Here is a 15,787-nt window from a genome sequence, read left to right on the forward strand (position 1 = left end):
CAGCGCTGACTGTGTGAGCTCCACAGATCAGGGGCAGACAGCTCGTCCAGGGGCAGCTGTGACTGGGGGGCGGGCAGGCGTGACGGGGGCAGACAGCCCGTCCGGGGGCAGCTGTGACTGGGGGGGGCGGGTGTGATGGGGGCAGACAGCTCGTCCAGGGGCAGCTGTGACTGGGGGGCAGGCGGGTGTGATGGGGGCAGACAGCTCGTCCGGGGGCAGCTGTGACTGGGGGGCGGGCAGGCGGGTGTGATGGGGGCAGACAGCTCGTCCAGGGGCAGCTGTGACTGGGGGGCGGGTGTGACGGGGGCAGACAGCGCGTCCAGGGGCAGCTGTGACTGGGGGGCGGGCGTGACGGGGGCAGACAGCTCGTCCGGGGGCAGCTGTGACTGGGGGGCGGGCAGGCGTGACGGGGGCAGACAGCTCGTCCAGGGGCAGCTGTGACTGGGGGGTGGGGTTGGCGTGACGGGGGCAGACAGCTCGTCCAGGGGCAGCTGTGACTGGGGGGCGGGTGTGACGGGGGCAGACAGCTCGTCCAGGGGCAGCTGTGACTGGGGGGCGGGTGTGATGGGGGCAGACAGCTCGTCCGGGGGCAGCTGTGACTGGGGGGCGGGTGTGATGGGGGCAGACAGCTCGTCCGGGGGCAGCTGTGACTGGGGCGGGCGTGACGTGGGCAGACACCATGACAGGGGACGGGCATAACTGGGGTCTCTCTGGGACAGTATGTCGGGGGGGTGCTACGCACAAGGAACAGAATGGAGCTACTGAGGACTGGCTGACATTCAAAAACCACATTGAGACTCAATACGGAAGTTTACTTAAATACAGATCAAGACAATTATATCTCAATATTTGCAAGGGTTCAGTGCAGAGAACTGTCAAGAACAGCCAAATTCTCTGAAATATAATCAACCCCACCCCTATACCACTGCATAATATACTACAGTATGTAGTAAGTATGCCCAAAAGCCATAAAATAATCCTCCTTTATATGACGCATTGGTCTTAAGTTCTTTTAAATAACATTGCTTTAGCTAATCAAACAACAGTAATTATAAATTTACAGCAATTATATCAACTTCATGAATCCCTCCTCTGCATCCAGCCTGCGCTTTCTCTCTCTGCCCCTGTGATCAGCTCTCCTCACTGTAATGAAACCAGATACACTGTAAGACCGTCAGAGAGCCTGTACAGCCATCTCCAGCCTGTCACTCCCACACTGCTGACACAGAACCTGGAGCGCCGGTTCAGTCTAAAACAAGAGCATGTTGGGGCCCGGGTGCTGGGCAGTGGTGCTTGGCCAGGGGGCAGGGAGAGACTCTCACTCGCTATCTGCACTCGTCTCAGGACCCCAGTCTGCTGTGCTGCTCATTTGAAAGTTGTTCTTAACAGCCTCTGGCTCGGTTTCATCCCGCTCTGCTCTTCTGCACGCCGAGACCCCATCAGCCAGACAGAATCACGAAGACGCAGATGTTACATCTGAAGACGTTGAGACCTCTTGTACTTTCAAGTCACATAGAGCACAAAACCTGGACAAGCATGAAATATAAACTCAAACTAGGGTCTAAAAGCTCACTGGAGCTCACTGCCAAATACCTTGAGCAGCTCTATAAGTCTGCACAGAGCCTTCACCGACGTCCTGGTCATGGGCTTCTGCATGGACATGTACAGGTTCATCGTGGTCCTGATGATGGTCCTGATGCTGTAGGCGTAAAGAATGCCCTGGAGGACGACAATGGGATCAGCACCCGAAAAGGAGCAGCTACGTTTGTTTTTAAACCCCCCGTTCCAGTAGTTCACTAGTGGCAACACCTGTCCTGCACCAGAAGAAATGTTTTACACATCTTGACACCTGGATCTGAAACACAGGTGCTTAACTCCCGCACAGGCACCGACTGCACCTCACCGGTAGGACAGGAGACTGCCCGCGACCGGAGCGCGGTGCTGAAAAGAGTCCGTGTTCCCTCCAGAGCAATCGGAAAAGGAGGAATCTGCAGGACCCCGCTTGGTTTCTGCACCTACTCAATCGTCCAACGAACTAACGTTTTCTGATTACCCAGACGCCTCCTGACTGTCTGTTCCTCCTTACCTGGACAAAGACGTTGCACCTGCTGTTCAAGTCCTCGGCAAATTTCTCGGTCCTCTGCTCCTTGGACAACACGGACTCCATCTTCATCATCCACGAGGTCACAAACACGTAGTAAGACTGCACGTCCCTGCAGCAGGAGCACAGACAGCTCAAGCAGGGAACTCAGTTCAGTTCACCTGCCATATGCACAAGTGCGATGAAATGCTTATTTGCATGTATGTTCCAATAAATACAAAGACATTAAAGGAATCACCAAAAACAAACACAGAGCAGCAGCAGCAACAATAAGTTAAATAACATACATCTTAAAAAAAAAAGTCAGACAAGCAGTGCGAGAAAAAAAACCACCAGTGTGAGCCAGTGGCAGGGGTAGAGTTCAGTAATCTGACAGTTTGTGGGAAGAAACCGTCTCTGAATCTGGAGGGTCGTGCCTTTATGTATAACACTTACCAGAGGGAAGGGGGGAGAAACCAGGATGACCAGTATCCTGAGCGATACTTCCAGCCTTCCTGAGACAGTGAGTTATAAAAATGTCTGAAATAGAGGGGAGCTGTACCCCAGTGATGGACTGGGCTGACCTGATCACCCCCTGTAATGCCTTCTGGTCAGACAGCGAGCTGCTGCCAAACCCCACTGTCATCCCACACGAGAGCACACTCACAACAGACTGTAGTAAGGAGGACGCACTACACACACACACCAAAGAGCTGGAGCTGCGCACCAGCCCCAGGGCACCGTGGGCAGGACAGGGCGATTTCAGTGTCGGGTGCAGAGATCTCACCAATCTCGCTGAACCTGCGCCCAGCTCGGCGAGGACGGCACAAGGCCAAAGACCTCGAGGTGCATATACAGTATTGTATGCGTATTCGGGGCCTGCACGTTATTTATTTCGACAGGTTTAACTGTCAAAATCAAGGAAAGGCTTAAGAGGGCGCTGGGCCACCCCGAGCTGCCCTGGCACAGACCGTCCCGGTGTCTGGAGCTCCACTGCGCGGGGAACGCCAGAGCCGGCGGGAGGGCAGAGAGGGGGGGTCCCACCTGGCCAGCGTCTGTGCCTTCTGCGGCAGGAAGCTCTCCTTCTGGGCCCGGGTGCTCTGCAGGCTCTTCTTGTCCAGGAGCTTGGCGGCAGCCGGCACCTTGCTCAGCAGGAAGGAGTCGGAGAACCAGATGATGTTGGCAGTGAGCGTCACTGCGGGCACCTGCAGGGAGGCAGAAGAGTCAGACGGGAGCTTCGGGTCCCCACAAAATCACTTCCTGAGCTGCAAAAACGACCTGTAGAGCACGTGGCCCCCACCTCACTACCCTGACTTTCACACCTCCACAGTGCTTCAGTTATGAACCCACACTAGGAAGACTGCATCAGTGGGGCCGGACTCTGAAGCGCTTAAAAACTGAATCAGATGTCCGTGCCCAAGAAGACCAATCAGACAACAAAAAGAAGAGTTTGAACTGACCTTTTTACAGACGTCCAGCAGGGATTTATAAAGCTTCTTATCGACAGAGCGGAAGATGTGGAAGTGCAGCACGAACAGCCCGCAGACTCCCGCATACTTGTCCCGCTGGTCGATCTCCGACGGCTCACCTGAACACGACGAGAGAGCAGGCTGAACTCTGAGCTGGTGCCCCGGCGGCAACCGCTTAATGACATCAAATGTCACTTCCTTGATATTCACTATGTAATACCTATATGACACAGATGGTATAACATTACAACAGTAGTTAAGGTGGGGAGCTGCGTCACCATACGCCAGGCTGCAAAGGTACATGTAATAGGTTTATTCCATGCTGAAAAGAGAAGAAAGGAAACAACGTTTTGGCTGTGGAGCCTTCTTCAGGTTTAGCAAAAAAATATTTCTGAAAAATAACTATACCCATTTATTAAAAAAAACAATTTGTTTAATTCACATAAGACGCTTTATAAGTGTGGCCCAACTAGCTCGTTCAGCTGCTCGCCGTGGGCCTCATCCAGCTGTGTCTTGAAAGAAGCCAGGGTGTTGGCTTCAACCACATGGCTGGGCGGCTTGTTCCATACTCCCGCCACTCTCTGTGTAAGAGCCTCCTGTTCTCAGTCTTAAAGGCACTGGTGGCACTCTTTCTTTCCACAGGAGAGCAACATGAAGGCCCTAGAAGGAGCACTAGGACACACTTTCACATGATACAGTACATGCGCAACATATCATAAAACATTATTCTTACATCTCAAAAATATCCCCCGACTACGCCCTGTATTTCTCTGACTGTTGAAAAAAATCTGGTCGATACATTTGTCTTCTCTAGAGTTGATTATTGCAATGGAACAAGTAACAGGTTTATTCCCTGCTGAAAAGAGAAGAAAGAAAACACAACATTTTGGCTGTGGAGCTGCCTTCTTCTTCCACACCACACACTCCACAGCCAAAACGTTGTTTCCTCTCTTTTCTTTTCAGCAGGGAATAAACCTGTTACCTGTACCTTTGCAGCCTACGCATGCTGACAAAGCTACCCACCTGATTATTGTAATGCCCTACTACAGCAGCTGGAGTATCTAAATCCACACTGAACAAACTTTAGTATGTCCATAATTCAGACCAAATCCTGACCATGTCTCCAGAAAGTGATCACATTACTCCTGTCCTGGAGTCCCTGCGCTGGAGTGTCCAAAAAACGCTATAGAAGTGTAAAAGATTATTATTATATAAAATAAAGCTGATTATTATTATAAAAACAGCCGTTACCCAGCTTTAACTCCACATTGGCGAAAATCGTGCGGATGTTGTGGGCGAACTCCTCAGCAAAAGCGCTGTTCTTGGAGACTGGCACCCCCTCCCCGTGGCTATCGAACCTCTGCTCCACACAGGCCTGAGCGGGAGACAGTCGGACAGACAGCACCGTGAAAAACACTCCTACGCTCCCACACTCCTGCAGCCGGCCCGGACCTCAGCCCTGTCCCACACGCGAACGGAGCCGGGAGACCTGGAAAATCATGCCGTCCAGCAGCTGGCCCTCCAGCCTCAGCAGCAACTTCTCGAAGGGCTTCAGCTTGTCCTCCTGCACGGCAAACTTGGAGGGGTTGTGATGGACGGACTTCAGCAGCCTGCGGGGGGGGGGGAGAGGGCGGGAGACTGGGTCAGCTGGCGCGGAGCAGGATGGCTCTCGGGCTGCGGGGGTCCCGCGCGCCTCCGGCCCACCCACCTCTTGTACATCTTCCAGTGCTCCTTGAGCGTGGCGTGGTGCTCCACGATCTCGTCCAGGGTCAGCAGCACCACCAGCAGCTCGCCCAGGTGCTCGTACACCGTCTGCAGAGACGGGGCGACAGGGGCGACAGGCCGGTGAAGACCAGGGCCCTCCACAAGCAATGGCACAAACTCGGCACACACAGACGGGACCGGTCCAGATCCCCTGTGATGTTGTAGGGGGGCTGGGCAAGGTCACCCCCCGAAAAAAAAGGTGCTATATCTCGGGAACGAAAGCAGCTGGGAGGTTATTTTCAACGGCACAAACGTGGCACTAACAAACGAGACCGGTCTGGTTTCCCTACAACGTCATGGGGGGGGGGAGTGACATCATGACCCCGAAAAAACAAGGCACTACATCTCGGAGACGAAAGCAGCACAAACACCACTTTCAATGGCACAAACACAGCACGAATGACTGAGGCGGCTTTCATCGTTTGTGCTGTTTGTAGGGGGGCCAACTCCACGGAGCAAAGACTCCCTCCTGCCCCCCCCACAAGCCACGGCATCGTTCCGGCAGCCACGACACCGGGCCCCATCTCAACCGAGCGCTTCGGGCAGGGCAAGTACTGTTCGCCGCTTTGTCGAAGGAAAGGGGATTGACTGGGTCTCGTACCTGAAAATGGACACCAGACGATTCGATGATTTTGGTTGCGCTCCTGAAACAGAAGAAACACAAGGCTAGCGTTGCCCGCCCCGACTCGGTCTGGGGGCCACCGCTGGAAGAGCAGGGCGAGGCGCCAGGTGACGGCCGTCTTACTTGCTGCTGCTGTAGAGCGAGGCCAGCTGGTGCACCACGTTGACCACCACCTCCGAGCACCGCGCCACGAAGCAGGACAGCTCCTGCGCACAGCGGGGAGAGCAGAAGGCAGGCAGTCACTACCCAGAGGCCTCCTCTCTAGACAAGCTGAGCCACATGCAGGCTTGCAGCCGCAGCTGCCCTCGGCTTCCCGTACCTGCAGAAAGGAGATGAACCTGCCCATCTGGATCTGAGCCTCCCCCTCCACCACACTGGCCTCCGAAGCTGCAAAAACAGGCATGATGAACCCCTGGCCTTCCTCTCACCCCCCGGATTCCCACACTCGCTCTACACTGGGCAGGGGAAGGCAGGTGCACTTCGGAAAGAGTGCAGGTTGGGGGGAACCGGCTCTCGGTGAAATACAGCGATATTCACTCCGCCACAGTGAACCTGAGCTCTTTCTGCAACCCCTGGCACAGACACCCGTATAAACACCGGCCGGCCTACCTACCTCCTTCACCGTAGTACAGCAGCCCGCTGTAAAACCGGCTCTCCGCCTGCAAGGAGAGATCTCAGTCACTCGAGCGTCCGGTCACGAGAGCTGTGTGGCGTGAGGATTTGCACCCGAGGCGCAAACAGTAAACAGGCAGAAACAGTCGGATACAGAAGGGGGCTGGCAGGAAACACATCCGAATTCGTCTATGTTTAAAAAACATATTCTTATTTTAAAACTTTAATCGATAGTGTGAGGTCAACGCAGGGATTTAACCCTGATCTAGAGGTTGAGTTCTACAATAACCTAGAGTCTGAGCTCTACACTAACATCACCACTAATCTAAAATCTGGGCTCAACACTGGGATGAATCCTAATCAACAGTCTGAATGACTGATCACGAACAAGGATCAACACTAATTTATGCTTTACTCAATCAATTAAAACAATCAATTAAAACTCTCCCACCTCATGTTTCAGCTTCTTAATCTCACAGCACAGAGCAGCATACACAGTGATTACTTTATTGAGGACCTGCAGAGAAAATCATCATTGTTACTAAACTCCACCTCAAGAGCAGCTTAGCAACTCTTTTTTTCCCAGTCAAGAGGGTAAGGGGAAGGATAACAAGCATGTATTCCTACTCCATTACAACAATCTTGATGGAAACAGGTGAGCCAATGAACCACACCCATGCTTTATGACCTCTTTCAGTTATAGTTACAGCTGCTGTGTGATTTGAAATAACTCTGATGTTCCAATTACAGTTAAAAATATGCTACAGTTATTATCATTATAATCACAGACATGCAATATAAGAACAAATATGTCTGAGCTTATTTAAAAAAACAAGAAATGGTCACCAGACAATTAAAGATATCTTTCACTGTTATTACATGTCAAGTACAATTCTGCAGGTGAGACAACTCAATTACAAACAGAATTACACTGTACCTCAATCAATCAATCAAGGTTTATTTATCAATGCACGAACAGTACAGCATACAGCGGAGTTGTCGGCAATGAAATGCTTTGTCTGCAAGCTTGTTAAGAGGGATAGAAGAGTAGAAGGACAGGAGTTTATAGGGATTAGATTAACTAAAAGAAAAAAATTAGGATACAATAAATGACACAATTGCAATTTACAGTACAATTTACAGATTGTGCGAAAGTAACACAAGGGTAGGAGGTATTTAGCACTCTTCATATGTGTCCTGAGAGTGCAAGTGACAGGGAGGGTGCTGGTGCCCCCTGTCAGTTCAAGGAGGTAACTGCAGGTGTCTGCTGTGGTTGGCTGTTTAGCATTCTTACTGCCCGGGGGAAGATGTTACGAAACCTGGTGGTCTTGGTCTGTATACTTCGGTACCGTTTTCCGGATGGTAGTAGAGAGAGCAAGTTGTGCTTAGGGTGACTGGGGTCCGTGAGGACAGACCTGGCCTTCCTGAGGCATCTAACAGAGTAGATATCCTCTGTGTTCAGTAGCGCAGCCGATAGTGTTTTGTGCCAGTTTCGCCCCCCTCTGGAGTGCCTGGCGCTCTCGGGGGAGCAGTTATCACACCAGGCAGTGATGCAGGCGGGTAGGATGCTCTCAGTGGTGCACCTGTAGAAGTCGGTCAGGATGTGTGACGGCATGCCGAACTTCTTCAGTCTGCGGAGAAAGAACAGGCGCTGCCGTGCTGTCTTGGCTACGGGGTTGGTGTGGTGGGTCCAGGTTAGATCGTCTGTGATGTTGACACCTAGAAATGTGACACTGTTGACTCTCTCCACTGCGGACCTGCTATGTGAATGGGTGCGTGGTCTGTTCCTCGATGCTTCCTGCAGTCCGCGATCAGCTCTGTAGTTTTGCTGGCGTTCAGAGAGAAGTTGTTGTCCTGACACCATGCTGTCAGTGTTTCTACCGTTCGTGACCAAGCCGATGATCGTTGTATCGTCCGCAAGTTGGATGATGGAGTTTGTCTTGTTCCTGGCGATGCAGTCGTGGGTGAATAGGGAGTAGAGGAGAGGGCTGAGTTCACAGCCCTGGGGGGCACCGATGTTCAGAGTCAGCGTGGAGGATGTATTTGTGCCTACTCTCACCACCTGCGGTCGACCCGTCAGAAAGTCCAGGATCCAACTGCAGGGAGGGGAGCTTAGTCCTCCGTCCTGGAGCTTGGTGATAAGCCTTGAGGGTACGATGGTGTTGAATGCTGAGCTGTAATCAATAAACAACATTCTCACATACGTTTCTTTCTTGTCCAGGTGTGAGAGGGTAGTGTGCAGAGTAGTGGCGATGGCGTCCTCAGTTGATCTGTTTTGTCGGTATGCAAATTGCAGTGGGTCCAAGGTGTCAGGCAGTAAGGAGGTGATGTGTGCTTTGATCAGCCACTTGAAGCATTTCATGATGATGGATGTGAGTGCAACGGGCCGGTAGTTAGGCAGTTGGTTCGGGATGATGGTGGTTTTCTCGAAGCAAGAGGGGACTGTGCACTGAGTGAGGGAGAGATTAAATATGTCTGTGAAGATGTCCGCTAGTTGATCTGCGCAGACCAGGGACAGCGTCGGGGCCAGGAGCCTTAAGTGGATTAGTCTTTCTTAAGACTTGTACACGTCAGCTCTGGAGACAGACAGTGGGAGTTCCCCCTGGTTTACTGGGATTTCCTTAACTGGTTCCGTGTTATGGACTTCAAACCGAGCATAAAATGAATTTAGTTCATCGGGGGGAAAAGCGATGTGTCTTGGTGCCGTGTTTTGGTTTGTAATCTGTGATGGTGCGGATTCCATCCCAGATATTCCGAGTGTCCCGGTCGTCGTGATAGTGTATATTTGGCTTTCTTGGCGGCTTTTCTGAGATCGGATCTGGATTTCCTGTACGTGTCCTTGTCTCCAGAGTTGAAGGTGGATGTTCTAGCTCCGAGTTTAGCTCGTACTTCGCCATTTACCCACGGTTTTTGATTTGGGTATCTGCGAACAGTAATCCTGGGGACAACATCTTCTATGCATTTGTTGACATAGCTAGTAGCACAGTCCATGTACAGATTAATGTCGTCATCCGCCAGTCAGTGGTGGCAAAGCAGTGACAGAGAATAGAGTCCTGTGGTTAATTAGGGACTTACTAGAGCTACTGTAGTTCTTGGCGGCTGTCCGTTTATTTTAGGAGTGAGAATTTTTTTTTAACGAAGATTGATCAGATATACATAAAATGATTAAACAACCCAGATGGAATGGAACTTAAATGGAATAAAAAAACAGATCATCCTGAAGCTCTTGGCAGGTCATGATATTCCTCTGAGCTTGTAAGAACATTAAAATGAAAGAAAATACAAGGTCACTGACCTGGTCATTCACCTCCTACGCTTGGCACAATCCGCAACACCAGGCGATACCCAGTAATCAGTAACCCACTGCAGGCCACACACCTGTGTTACAGGTACCCCTGTCACCAAGGCATGGGTCCTCCTCCTTCTCCACATGGACTGCACATCCCAGACTGCGTTAGTACTTTAACACCACACCGTGCTCCAGTAAGGGAGAGCAGGGCAACCTGACCTTACATGAACCCAGCCATTCACATAATGTCCTCCCCACTAATAACACATCAGAATTGAATGAACACGCTCCCATCCATACTACTCATTCTAGGCAGAGCTAGAAGGAAGCAGAAAGGACTGGTTGAACTGGAAAGAAAGCAATGAGATAAGAGAGAGATTCACGCATCCAGTTTCAGTAGAACTGTCCCCGCGGGTGAAGAGAACCTATCCCAGGAGCTCAGGCATGGGGGCACAGGGGCACAGGGAAAAGGGACACTCAAAACTAGCTGGCATGTCTCTGGAAAATGAGAGGAAACTGGAGACCCAGAAGAAATCCTGGGCAGAACATGCACACTCCACACAGACAGACACCAGAGGGTGGACCTGAGCCCGGGACTCCGGTGCTGTGAACTAACCGAAACGCCACCACGAAGGCCAAGCAATACAATCTGCAAAACAGAAGTGAGCTGAAGAGGGCGACTGGTTTGTTTTACCTTATTGTCTGTTTTGATCAGCTCCAGCAGAGAGGACTGTTCATAGGGAAGAAGCTGAAAAGGACAAGAAAACACATCTCGTCACACTGCCGTCTGTGATGACAGAAAGACACAGACAGGGCTTCGCAAAACGCAGCTCTGGCTCGGTCCCAGAGGAACCGGCTTGTTAATCTGCGGTCATGTCACCCTAGACAGCTACTGTGCCTGAGACACGACGCCGTGCTGCATAATTCACCGGCAGCCAGGGGGCGATAGTGAGCGCACCTGGGCACATGCACATCAGCGCCCAACAATTAATAATAATACTAATTGCTTACACTTATATAGCGCTTTTCTGGACACTCCACTCAAAGCGCTTTACAGTAATGGGGATCCCCTCCACCACCACCAGTGTGCAGCCCCACCTGGATGATGCAACGGCAGCCATAGTGCGCCAGAACGCTCACCACACACCAGCTCTCAGTGGGGAGGAGAGCAGTAATGAAGCCAGTTCAGAGATGGGGATTATTAGGAGTCAGTGATTGGTAAGGGCCAATGGGAAGTTTGGCCAGGACACCGGGGTAACACCCCTACTCTTTTCGAGAAACGCCCTGGGATTTTTAATGACCACAGAGAGTCAGGACCTCGGTTTTATGTCTCATCCGAAGGACGGCGCCTGTTTACAGTATAGTGTCCCCGTCACTATACTGGGGCATTAGGACCCACACAGACCGCAGGTTGAGCGCCCCCTGCTGGCCCCACTAACACCTCTTCCAGCAGCAACCTTAGTTTTCCCAGGAGGTCTCCCATCCAGGTACTGACCAGGCTCACACCTGCTGAGCTTCAGTGGGCAGCCAGTTGTGAGTTGCAGGGTGATACGGCTGCTGGCATCACCCAGCCTGCGGGTCTCACACCTCCCAGCTCCCCCTCTTCAGCGGTGCGGGGAGCCCGTCTAAGTCACCTGCCATGTCAACACATTCGTGACCTAATAAAAGGGACAGACAGCAGGGACACACGGGGCTCGTGGCAGAGTTCCTAATGCCGGCCTCCTGTGCCCTGGATTGCCTGTCGGGTTCGATTCCTGGTTCAGACTGCCTCCCCTCCAGCAGGCTGAAGGCCCCGAGACAGGTACCTGCAGCATGATCGGATCCAGGGTGAAGTCCCACACGTCTCCGATGGACTCGTCCAGGGCGTCCTCGATTCCCTGGAGCTGGGAGGTGTACTCCTCCAGGAACTTGCCATAGTTCTTCAGCTGCACCTCCGCGTGGATTTCTGAGAAGCAGAGGTGCAGGGCTTCAGCGGGGGCACAGCCAGGCCGAGGGGGCGCCCAGCTGCGGACAGCGCACTGATGGGCCCACACACTGTCGGCTTCCAGCTCTCAGCAACACACACCTGCACACAACAGCATACCCCCCCCGAACACACCCACACACGGCCCTGCACACACCCAAACACACGTAAACCCCAGCAATAGCAAAGAAGCAACTGTCCTGGAGAAAGACTCCCAGATCGAAACGTGAGAGATTCCAGTCTCCAGCTCTCCCGAGAGCGAGCAGGAGTCAGCTCAATCCAGCACAGCCTCGGGCTGCAGGGCTCACATAAAATGCCGCCTTCTTCTGCCTATCAGAATCCTGCCTACAGGGCGTCTCCGGGACACAACTCTGCCATCTGGAAATCTGAGTCCGCTGTCGGAGCACCCCCTCCCCGACTTCCTCCTGCTCACACAGGAACTGCACGACCACGAGTGAGGGAGCTCGTCCTGCGCACCGCCCTGCGCTGCTCATCTCTTGCACAACCTGGGGATGCTATTTGGGGATCCGGGGACTGTGTCATGGGGGCTGGGCAGCTTGCCCACCGGCGCTCCACTCCAGGCTGCTGTCGAGCAGGAGCGCAGGCGCCTCTGTCCCGCAGATCCGACAGCCCGCCTCTCCAGACACACGGCCAAGCAGGACGACCCAGCACGGGCTCCTGCCTTATAAACAAGAGTGCGCCGCTGCCATTTCATCCTAAACACAGCCAACTATCTGAGTGTGCGGCTCACAACGCCGAAGCCCTCTCCACACTGTGTAAGACACAACACAGAGAAAACAGCTGACGGACTGCCGTCTCCTTCATCCTTACAAAACAGTTACACTACCATCCGCAAGCTCCCACGCCACCTTTCCACAGACAGAACCATCAGCAACGGCCGCATGTCCTCCTGGTTCTTCTGTAAAGGATGTTGCAATGCGACACTACTACAACACTGCACTGGAACTGCACACCGAATGAGAAGGCTGCGAAAGCTCTTTTACTTTCAGTTCAACATGCCCAGTAAAGCCCTCAATTCACCCATTATGTTAACAGCACTACAGTGTCTCCTGACCTAGACTGCAAAGGCAAAAAAGAAAGAGCTCCAGGGCTTTTTTTTCTAGACCTAGGAAAATGAACTGCAAGTCCCGTGTAGAAGGGTTCATTCACAGCAGCCAGACAGAACTTCCTTCAACCACACTGAAACCGCTGCAACACAATCAAGTTCTTGTCAAGTACACACACCACCAGGGTCTTTTCAAGAAACGCCCTGGGATTTTTACTGACCACAGCAATTCTGGACGGCACCTTTTTACAGTCCAGCCCCTGACCCCTTGACATGAGCCCAGCTGACCCCAGAACTCCTGACCCACTGACCGAAAAGCTACAGATTCCTTTCCTTTTGTTTTCATAGTGGACGGCAAAGAACTTCTATTCTCTAAAGAGATACGAAAGCCAGATCTTTATTGATTATAAATGATCTTGGACCTTCAATACAGAGGTAAGGTTTTTCCATGTGGAAAGCACCATGCTGACACTTTTTCTTATGCGAGTTTTATTCTAACCTTTTGTGTTCAGAGCTGGGGAGCTGCTGTGTCCTTGCAGAGCAAAAACAAGTCAAGCAGAGTAATCTGGACGGGTGGCAAGATTACCGGCGCATTCCTGAACTCAAAAACATGCCTAATGGGGCGATTATTTATCACGCAATCAAATTTAGACCCCTCTCATCCTTTCCTCTTTTGAGAAGATGCTCTCCTGCTCCCTTCGTACCAGAAATTCAGATCCCCTGCATAAAGACTAAGAGAGCATTTATTTCCTTCACACCTAACATTCAATTGTTGAGCAATGTACAGAGAGTTTGCAGGTAGGGATCGTGTTATTGTTTTTTGACCCTGTACTAGCTAATCGTCTGTTTTTCAATCTTATGATGTATAACTGAGTTCTGCTTGAGGGATGGGGTTGATTTCGTCCGTATTGTTGCTGTATTGTGTTATTGTCATTCACGTTACATGCTATGAGCTCTTGATGTGCAAGACAAATTCCCTTAGGGGCACTAAAGGTAAGCTCAATTCAATCAAGACGGTTCTAGATTAATAGTATGTTGCATTTTGAGGCGTGCAACTTCTTCACTATGCAACATATTATTCACCACCGCAGCCCGTTTTCAGCTGCTGCGACGGCGAGAATTAGTATTACTACATGCATAACAATGCTGATGCGAAAGACCTAGGGAGAAGCGAAACGGTTTATTCTGTGCTAATCTCGGGTGAATACGGGCGGAAAAGTGCACAGGACATAAGCACAGATACAGATTCGACCCGTCGAGCCTGTCTGGGAGGCTGGATCCGGCGATCGCGTCCAGCCGCCTCAGAGGAGAGCGGGCTCTGAACCCGCAGCATACCCGGTGTGGAGACTCACGGTACAGGACAGCCCTGGACCTCAGAGCCCAAACTCTCGCCCTCAGGATGGGCGACCACTGCTACACAGAGCTACACGCTGGGCCAGGAGGAGGGGGGTCCCCATGACACACCCCCGAGCCGACACACAGCTCCAGGTCCAGAAACCAGACGCACCTCTGCGCCGGGTCTAAACAGCACCCAAATCACGACACCACTGACCCACCTTCAGACGTACAGCCGAGTCTCACCGGAGAGCCCCCGGACGACAGGCAGCCGAAACCCAAAGGCTTTTAACACAGCGGCAGCTCTGATCACTCTGGCGTTACGACAGCCGGCTCTGCTCCCACAAATTCGGAAGTACAAAAACACCTTACTCGTCGCGGTATGCTTTTCTGCGCCTTCACAAATATCAACTGCACAACTGTCAATGAATAAACATTACTTCGAGCTGCCACGGCTCGTCCCGACAGACGAAAACAACACAGGTCGCACCTGACTGCCAGCTTTCTGTGCGAGATACAACTACCAAGCTTCACCAGTTCCGCTTTCACTCTCCTTCACACAGGCACCAACAAAACACCAAACTCTCCGTTACTTCGTCTGCCGTAACCCACGTAAACGAGATCGCTTACTCTGAGACCCGTCGTCAAAACGATCAAACTCCCAATCCGGAGAGACTGTCTCCACCGCCATCACCACAGTCCGTTTTCTCAGCTGCAGTGACGGCGAGCAAATGTGAAGTGCCAATTTTTTTGGATCCCGTGATTTACCCCGTGACTTCCTGTTTCCCTGGAGCGAGGAACTGTGGGAAATGTATTCTATACAACGCCTACGTTCAAACTCAAAAAAGCTTAATTGTAATGACAGATGACTTACAGTATTGCTAAAGCTGTATTAGGCTGTGTGCGTTGAAGCATTTCTGTGTGCGTTGAGTCAAGGTATATTATGTTAAAATATATAGTATAACGCACCAGTAATGCATAATTTAGAATATGGTGTTCAGTTTCGGTCAACACATTATTGAAAGGATATTGCTGTTCTGAAATCAATCCAGAGAACAACCAGACACATTCCAGAGAATAAAAGAGTGAACTACACCGACAGGCTGAAGGAAGTTAAGATAGGATAAGATGACTTTATTGGCCAGATACAACTTCTTGCATTAGGAATTTGTCTTTTCACATACCCCAGCTTGCTCTCCATGAGACACACAGAAAAGGAGAGGAGCTAGGGGTCAGAGTGCAGGGTCAGCCATTTATACAGCACCCCTGGAGCAGCTGGGGTGAAGGGCCTTGCTCAGGGGCCCAGTGGAGTAGGATTCCTCTGCCATCCATGGGATTTGAACCAGCAACCTTTCAGCCACAGGCACAGATCCTAAGCCACAGCACCACCACACCACCCAGTTGAATCTAGTCCAGAACAGAGAAGACTACAAAGAGAGCTAATTCAAGTATTCAAATCCTTGAAGGTCCTGACAAAGTCACCCCAGCAGACTGCATGGAAGTTCCTATTAAAAGCAAGAACAGGAAGGCCCTGCTTTACCCAGAGGGTTGTGGGGGTGTGGAACTCTAACGTTACCAAGCCATACT

General features: G+C 51.6%; 1 protein-coding gene across 1 annotated transcript in view; it reads right to left on the minus strand.

The window, feature by feature from the left end:
- washc4 (WASH complex subunit 4) overlaps positions 1 to 14,966 on the minus strand; it is a 32,317-nt gene extending 17,351 nt beyond the window's left edge. The window contains exons 1-15 of the mRNA XM_088646099.1: positions 14,831 to 14,966; positions 11,642 to 11,781; positions 10,531 to 10,584; positions 6,999 to 7,064; positions 6,549 to 6,594; positions 6,255 to 6,322; positions 6,059 to 6,141; positions 5,915 to 5,957; positions 5,258 to 5,361; positions 5,039 to 5,159; positions 4,801 to 4,924; positions 3,541 to 3,668; positions 3,125 to 3,285; positions 2,087 to 2,213; positions 1,594 to 1,719 (exon numbers count right to left, since the gene is read on the minus strand). Coding sequence (XP_088502225.1) covers positions 1,594 to 1,719; positions 2,087 to 2,213; positions 3,125 to 3,285; positions 3,541 to 3,668; positions 4,801 to 4,924; positions 5,039 to 5,159; positions 5,258 to 5,361; positions 5,915 to 5,957; positions 6,059 to 6,141; positions 6,255 to 6,322; positions 6,549 to 6,594; positions 6,999 to 7,064; positions 10,531 to 10,584; positions 11,642 to 11,781; positions 14,831 to 14,891 — 1,452 coding nt within the window. The 5' untranslated portion in view covers positions 14,892 to 14,966. The remainder of the gene's footprint in view (positions 1 to 1,593; positions 1,720 to 2,086; positions 2,214 to 3,124; positions 3,286 to 3,540; positions 3,669 to 4,800; positions 4,925 to 5,038; positions 5,160 to 5,257; positions 5,362 to 5,914; positions 5,958 to 6,058; positions 6,142 to 6,254; positions 6,323 to 6,548; positions 6,595 to 6,998; positions 7,065 to 10,530; positions 10,585 to 11,641; positions 11,782 to 14,830) is intronic.
- Positions 14,967 to 15,787: the final 821 nt, after the last annotated feature.

Source organism: Lepisosteus platostomus, chromosome 9, assembly GCF_059453375.1.
Source record: "Lepisosteus platostomus isolate fLepPlt1 chromosome 9, fLepPlt1.hap1, whole genome shotgun sequence".
NCBI classification, from domain to species: domain Eukaryota; kingdom Metazoa; phylum Chordata; class Actinopteri; order Semionotiformes; family Lepisosteidae; genus Lepisosteus; species Lepisosteus platostomus.